This window comes from Dipteris shenzhenensis, chromosome 16 (assembly GCF_047967505.1).
Source record: "Dipteris shenzhenensis isolate YYH24624 ecotype China chromosome 16, Dip_SZ_1.0, whole genome shotgun sequence".
NCBI classification, from domain to species: Eukaryota; Viridiplantae; Streptophyta; class Polypodiopsida; order Gleicheniales; family Dipteridaceae; genus Dipteris; species Dipteris shenzhenensis.
Genome location: NC_141611.1, coordinates 22,831,541 through 22,840,052, shown reverse-complemented (window position 1 = coordinate 22,840,052; position 8,512 = coordinate 22,831,541). Strand labels below are relative to the sequence as shown.

The window sequence follows — 8,512 nt, the reverse complement described above, 5'->3', positions numbered from 1 at the left end:
AGTCCACATCCTAGGGTGGCTACTTTAATACATTCCTATACCATACCTTAGCCTCTAATTATGTGCTCATGGCACCATATCTCAACACCTACCCTTTGCACAATATATCTCTTTTGAGCATCAAGCACAAGGTGTTAAAAATAAAAAAGGGTGCAAATGCAGCACATGGCACAAGCAATCCATGACAAGTACAGACTTTAGATCCACAAAGACAATCCTTCAAAGGAAGTAAAAGGAAAGGATTACTATTGATGACAATGCTAGATATGACAAGTACATGGAAATTTTTAGAAGTCCTCACAGTATGTGAAAAAATATATAAAGAAATTAAAGAAACAGATTCATATGATTTCCTTTCATGCAAAAGAATGGCTTTTAAGAAACAAAGCATCTATGTTACAAAGAAAACATTTAAATGGTTAGCAAAGCAAAAGAGAAAACCTGAGCATTGCATTCACCAAAAAACACCATAGAGTCTTCCATGAATGCAAGAAAGGAATCAAAGAAAACATTTTGCCTAAATACTTTACACAACACACATATCATTGATTGCTCTACTCTTTCCCATTTATATGCTTATGACATCAAGGAATGCTTGGTAGCACCTAGACTTGTTTTCACACAAATCAGGGAAACGACTTTAATGGGAAGCTAGGCATGACTAGAAGCATCATCAACGCATTAGCAGATACAAGCAAAATACAACATATATTGCCACACTTCATAGACGATGACCACTCAATAATTGTTGGGTTAAGAAGAAAATTAAATCAACTTTTGCAATTGGAAAGGTTTGTACATACACTCTTATGAAAGCATTAAACATACTGGTGGATACACTATTGTACACAGCTAACAAAGTGACTATAAATAATGAGTGGTACAAATATATACTGGCAACAAGACCCCTAGAAATTAATTATTTTCAAGAAGGAAATAATAGCAGCAACAACCTTGAACTTGAAAAGGAAATTGAGACTGACTCATTAATACATAACTTGATAAGCACAGAGCAAGTGATAGACTTTGAAACTCAAGCTATTTATGTGGCCCCTTCTGAAAACAAGAAGCCTATAGGTGTTTTCAAATACGTGCATAGTGAAGAATTGGAATTTTCAACACTATACTTTGGCTCTCCAAAACTGTTTGGCAATACTAGACTAACATATTTAGATATAGTGAAATAGGAAATAATGCACAAATCTTTGAAATTTGGTCACAATATTGCAAATTTGTTTTTCAAGTCTATTAAAGTCCTAATACATCAAGTAATGCAATCTATCTTGGCGTGTTTGAGAACAGGTATGCTACAATACAAATCGTTGTGTGCAAAAGATGTTAAAAACAATGTTAACATTGAACAAATACTAAAATCTAAATAGGGTACAAGGACTTCGAGAACCTTCGTACATTGTCTGACTATAAAGAGAAGCTACACAAAGTGGTCTTTGCTATGATGTGCCAATTTGTTCCTCCTACTTTTTTCAATGCTTTTTCATGTGCCAAGAGGGGTTTCATTGCATGGAACAATGATTCTTGCTCCTCTCGAGGGTAAGGAAAGAAAAAAATATAAAGAAGTATACAATAAAGTTCAAGAAGAACTTTGCGACTTCGAAATAATAACAAGCCTTTCATTTAGTGAATGGGTGCAGTTTCTAAAAATTTACTTGCAAACATATATACTTTCATTGAAAACAAAACCAACATTATTTCTCAAGCGTCAATCTAAAGATATCTTCACAAACGCCTTCAACAAGAAAATAGGCTTCTTATGGCAATCTAACACGGACATACAATTTATTATGGACTCATACACTGCTTTCATATTGTACATCATATATCACGAAAATGGATAACATAATTACACAAACAATGATGACATAATGAGAACATGCATAAGAGAACAATCCCACACAAGAAAGGCTCCACAAGGTGGGGAATGCATTCCTGCATGCTCAACAAATGAGCACGTAGCTTGTAGCATTCATAATCTATTGTTGCCATTGCATAGATAAACAAGAGATTTCCAATTTATCAACACAAATGAGAAACATAAAAGAGCCTTGATTCTGGAACGTTCCCTTCCATCTATATCCACCCGCTACGCTTGGAGCTGAGAGCATTTCCTCAGCGAGTGGAAGTTTTTGTTTCTCTGGGAAGGAAGACAGCAAGAGGGGTTTGGAATACAACAATAGATGTAGAGACAAACTACTTGCACTCGACAATAACTCCACCAACATTTCATGTGACACTATAATCGACAAGTAGATTAGAAGGCACAACATGGATAACATTTGCTTTGCTACATTCGCATCAAAATACAACCACACCAATGACAACTCCAAGAAAAGAAATAAACCACATATTTTGAGATTCGTAAAGTTCAACAAGTTCAAGGACCCTGACAATTACTATTGTGAACAAGTTCTCCTATAATACCCTTTCTCAAAAGATGAGAACAAAGAACTACAAATCCATGGGAGTTGGAGAAATGCTTACTATGCAAGAGAGGCTATGATAGACGAGAATAGAAGAAAATACAACTACGATTGCCATCATGAAGAAGACATGGACAACTTCTATAACAATGTTGAAAACAATTATGAGGAAAAGGATTATTTACCCTCAGATAATGGATTGCAAAGTGAAAATTTATATGACATTAGATTCGATAGGCTTGAACTATCAAAAACCACAAGGAATGACTAGTTCCTAATACTCGTAAAGAAACCAGTGCTCATGGACAACAATGGATACTTCCACAGGCTGTAGTCATTGAACAAAGAACAACATGAATTGTTTGACAACATCGTGCTCTGAAAACGCACATATTTGCAAAATACATTTATTTTTGACTGAAGGGGTTGGAATAGGAAAAACATATTTGCTACTTCTAATAGTCCAGGGTTTGCTACGTCATTACAATCACATTCTACCAAACGTGGACTGCAACTTGCCTAAAGTTCTAATGTTAGCATACTCAGGAAAAGGATCATTCAATATTGATTATACCACAATCCACTCAGCATTGCACTTACCCACACATACCAAGAACCTAACATCACTCTCAAAAGACAAGTTAGACACACTATCCAGCCTACATTCACAAGTGCAACTAATTGTTTTTCATGAAATCTCCTTGGTGGGAAAAAGGGCATTGAACTTTGCTAACTTGAAGATGCGTACTGTTAAAAAGAAACCATGAGCATTTCTTTGGGAATGTAGATGTCATTGCATGTGGAGACTTCTACCAAGCAAAACCAATCAAAGACTCCTAGGGTTTACAAAGTGAATGACAATGAACTATAGAGTCTTGCTGACACATACTAGCACCCAAAGACAAGATGTTATGAACTCAAATCAACCATGCGTCAAAGCAACCATACATTCATTTCTCTTTTAGAAAATGCACTCACTCAAGTCACGAAATAGACTACATAAACGAAATGTGCTTTCATTCCATGCCACTTGGTCACACCTGTACTATCCAAACTCAAATGAATAAGCACAATGACTATGTCATGCAATTTTGCACGGGATGAAATCACGTGTTCGTAGAATAATTGATCACTTCTCTCAGACAATATACAACAAGGGAAAAATACTAGATGATCAAAAAAGACATGTGGCCTACACACAAAAATTGAAATAAAAGAAAGTATGCTAGTGGAGTTATGTTCAGAGAATATCAACCAACAAGATGGATTGGTCAATGGGGCTCATGGAATTTTCATGACAACATCAAACCACATGGGAAAATACATAGTTTAGATACTTTTCCCTTTAAAAGAAATTGGATTTTAAGCCAAAAGATAAAGTCAATGCTTATAAAGAATACATTAAATCAGAATGGATACCCATGTTTAGAATTTCAAAAGAGGTGCAGATAGGACCATTAAAAACAAAGCATTCTTACTAGATGAAAATTTCCTATTCAACCAGCAACAACAAGAACAATACATCGAGCACAAAGGCTTGCATTTTCCCCGAAAGGAGTGTGTGCGCATGGCTTTGTCATGGGTCAAAGAAATTGAAAATGTAGTGACTTGTTGGAACGTGTTCAAAACAATAATTTCCAAGTTGAGGTTGATGTGAAGAATGAAATGAATAGGTTCAATTAAAAAGAAACTCGACAACATTGGCCCAATTCCATTTCAAAAGAAGGGAAGGTACAAATTGCTAGTTACATCCTTGAACACAAGATCGCTCTCAAAATACATCTTGGACATTGACCAAACAACCGAATTGATGGATTCCAATATTGTATGCCTACAAGAAACAAGAACACAAAACCCCCATTAATACATTACGGCTGGGTTTGATGTGGTTGAAAATTACTCACTCTGGACAGTGCATGCTATTAAAAAAAGACTTACCAAACAAACAATGTTAATTCGTACATAGGACAAGGGATAGAAATCACAACCATCGAACAACTATAGATGAACAAAGACTGTCCATTATATATATATGTGTGTGTGTGTGTGTGTGTGTGTGTGTGTGTGTGTGTATAAGCCACCATCTCTAAGGTACAATATGTTCTCACCTTTAAAACATACTCATAAACACAATTGATACAAACTCCTAAGCAATAATAGTAGGTGACTTTAACATAGACATGGGCAAAAATTCACAAGAGTAAACTAATGGTCACACTTAGACCACGTGTGAAGCAACAGACCCAATAAAAACTTTGTTTTCAAAACACGCTATGTGTACAAGATGGACCATTCCATAGCATACACTTATGTCTATTAGGACATCACACGATATATGAAGGTACATGACACAAGTCCTCCAATGGGTAGGGCCCTTGTGGGATCCCCACCTAAAGGGTCCATTAGTAGTTGTGTCAGAGTATGTTCCTGCTTGAGCGGAAATGCCACGAAGTTGAGCGGGTTCAAGTGTGAATGAGCATTGGGGAGCATGGGTTCCCACTGATTGCTAGTTACGGTAGGCAGCCTATGGGGAATTTTGGGTTTCTTGGTCTCTCCTTGAGACACATGTCCTAATATAAGCCTTGGATTTTATTTTGATCTGAAGGCCTACAACACTTAATGAAAAGTCTGCTTTTGGATGAAAAGCTCTTGATGGAAGGCATGAGTGCTTTTGAAGGCCTCTAAATCTATATATTTCACAAACTTCAACTCTTTGGATTGTCTAGTTGATGTTGGCTCTCCCGGCCTCTCTCTCCAACATCACTCACATCGAGAAACCGCTTCAGAGGTAGAGACATGATTTCCACGACAAATGACGGAAGAAATCATGACAAGAATATGGTCGATGCTCGAGTTGGAATACAGATATACTCATTGAAATTTAGGTAATATATCATTCTCTTACATATTTGCGATACTCAATCTTTACACTAATATTCTCGGTAATTACAACCTCAACGCACGGGGAAGGGCCCGTTCCCTCAGATTATAACTGTTTGGGGAAGGAAGCGCACCACCTCCCCGCCCACACTATGTGTGGTTATCTATATATATATATATATATATATATGTTTTCCATTTCAAGTTATGTGTTTTCTTTTGCTTTTGCATATTCTAATTTCTTCTTTTTCTATTTGTGTGCCGAGGTGTTCGCAAGAAGGGACCGCTTAAACACATACGCCATTTGGTCAGGCCTGCTATTGTCAGCTTAGTTTATAGTCAGGTATTTTTCAAACATCGGCCTGTTATCCTTTCTTCATCGTTAATTTATAATCAATGTATTATAGATTACTCTCTTAATTCATTCCCCTTAGGCGGCCTACCGCACCCTAGTTGCCTCCCTGCAAGGTATGAGACTTGTATGCAGCTGTAAAGCCTATGCACTTATTGGCTTGAAAGCCTATGTCAAGGGATCTAGCACGGTAATGCGACGAAGTTGAGAGGGCTCAGGCGTGAAGGAGCATTGGGTAGCATAGGTTCCCACTCACTGCTAGCTGCCTCCTTGCAAGGTATGGGACTCGTGTGCAATTGTAAAGCCTATGCACTTATTGGCGTGAAAGCCAATGTTAGGGACGTAGCACAGTAATGCCCGATGGGAAACTCAAAATTTCCATCTCCAATGGGGCGGTCGAATGCCAAGATAAGCTCCATGAAAGTCGGTGGGAAGTGGGAACCGCGTGGGAGTGGCGGAAAAATGTCAATTGTTGGCATTTTCCCTCAGGGGGGACCTTCTCTAATCTCTTCTCTTCTCTTCTCTAATAATTTCTAATCTCTATAATATCTCTAATAATTTCTAATCTCTAATGGGCCTTAAGCGCTCTAACGATGCCACGTGTCTGTTGCTAAAGTGCCCATCACTGCGAAACTCAGTTCCGTGCACGGCATCAAGCCCATTCGTCGCTGGCAGCAGCATCGCTTATTGTAATGCAAGATCCTGCAATTTGCAATTTAATTTGAGCTCCGCTTCAAGCTTTGCCAAGATCAATTTTCATGGAAGCCCACTCCTCGATCATGCCCCCCGTGGAACCCCCAGATCCCCAGACGGGCAATTGTTGGAGCCTCGTCAGGTCTCATGTGGATCACGCTGTGTGGTTCAACGTGTTGCTAGCATTACCAGTGGCTCTTTTTCTCGCATTCTTGTTGCTTCGAGCCAAGAGAAGTCTCCGGAAACTTTTTCATAGTCGATCGTACATCATGGCCACCTACTACACATTTCTCTGGATAGTAGCTTTCCTCAACGTCATTTGGTTTGTGCTTCAGGTAGGACTTAAGTTCACTGAAATCTTTACCCAGAAGCCAAATCATTTGTAGTGGAGCTCTTGTGTGTTTGAAGGTGTTTTGTATTTAAAATTGCTAAAATTTGGTAATTCTATTTGAATCGGAGGAATAATTTCATCTAATAGATTTACATTACAAATTACATTTAATCCAGCCATAACAACTCTGTGATCCCAAGAAGAAGGGCTATTTAGAAAGCATGCGAGCTTGGCAAAAACCTATCCACCTAGCATATCTAAACTACATGTAGAACACACGAACTTCAGCTGTAACTGTTCACTACTATAACTAAGGCCTGGCCTTTTATGGCAGCAAGGAGTGGAGGATCAGTATCCTGAGGCAAACTGGGGCGAGACAATATTCGGTTGGGAGGCTCAAGAAATGGCATCATTCTGGATGCCCATATGTTAGAGATCTCTGCTCCACACAGTATATACCAGAATTTTTATTACATGTGATCCCAGAGCAGTCCGCAAGCACAGCGTGAGTCCACTGAGGCAAGAAAACACCATCTCGCAGGGCATGCTTGATTCATTTCCAAACTTGGCAGACCTGCTGGGAAGCTCCAAAATTGAAGGCAAAGCAAAAGACTGTGAGCCACCCTCAACAACAAGCTAGCCCTCTCTGTCTCTGTCTCTGTCTCTCTCTCTCTCCCCCCCCACTTAAAACTTTTGCAGAATTATGTTCAGCCTGCCCTTAGTTTCCTTGCCTGCAACCGGTATGTCATAGCCTGATTTGGTACCTCTTTATGATGTAGGTGACAGAAGGCAATGGAGTTCGTATGCCAGCAGGCATTAAACGGTGACTCAATGTATAGCTTTGTCATTAAGGGATAGCTTAACTTCATCTATAGGTCCTCCCACTGCACCCTTCAGACACCAGATTACTAGGTATCTTTACCTCCAAAGTCTGCCGATGTTGGGTTTTGCTAAAAGGCCAGGTTCATCAGGGCTACAGGGTGTCCTTGAATGAGTATAGCCAAAAAACCTCCATATAGGGTGCCCTAGAGAGGCATCTCTCTTTAAAGAGCTGGCTCCTTCCCACTGTAACCTTGGAGCAGGATATCCCAACTATGTATCTAAAATCAGAGCATCTCAACATCTGTGGATATTGAAAGGATAATCAGTCATTCCAGTCATGGTGATGCCACTTCCCTACCCTCCCATTAGGCATCCTGCCTATGAATTAAGCAGACCTTGTGGGTGCTGCTGTGGTTGCCAGCGTATGTTTGCCCTTCGCAGTTGCTCATGGACTATAGATGCCTGTGATATCCCCTTCTTCTGTTGAAGCTGAAACTTAGTGGCTTGTGGGCTACTCAGATCTACGCAGCCTCCTACGGACTATTTGTGGCTACTGGCATCGGATGTGGCTTGATGTCACCTGAGAAGCCATACTGCTTTCTTTAGTTGGTACCACCATTTACTGTCCAGCTTCAATGTGGCATCCATCAATTCCTGCCATTCGTGGTAAAATATCACTTTTTTCCTTGGCTTTGAATAGACCTACCATGAGCCTGTGGTGAGGGAGCTTGAGAACTCTGGATTGTCCTCCTTGCCTTTGGCAGTCACTAGTGTTTTTGTGGCCTGCTGTCCATGGCTCTCCCAAGATGACTTGGTGGTCCCAGGATCGAAGGTGATGCTGACGACCATGCACTTTTTTTTCATTATACCAAGGTGTATCTCGGCATCTGGGGCTACCATGCAAGTTGTACCTGGATGTTGAATGTGACCAAACGTGCTATGCTGCTCAAGCACCTGCTTTATTTACTTGGTAATCAAATTGACCTTGGTTGCTAG

At 39.6% G+C, this 8,512-nt stretch overlaps 1 protein-coding gene across 1 annotated transcript in view; it reads left to right on the top strand.

Moving 5' to 3' along the window:
• Positions 1-6,264: 6,264 nt before the first annotated feature.
• Positions 6,265-8,512, top strand: part of LOC147892700 (protein CANDIDATE G PROTEIN-COUPLED RECEPTOR 2-like) — a 37,508-nt gene continuing 35,260 nt past the window's right edge. Inside the window, exon 1 of the mRNA XM_087387299.1 lies at positions 6,265-6,698. Within this exon, the coding sequence (XP_087243425.1) occupies positions 6,429-6,698 (270 nt within the window). The 5' untranslated portion in view covers positions 6,265-6,428. The remainder of the gene's footprint in view (positions 6,699-8,512) is intronic.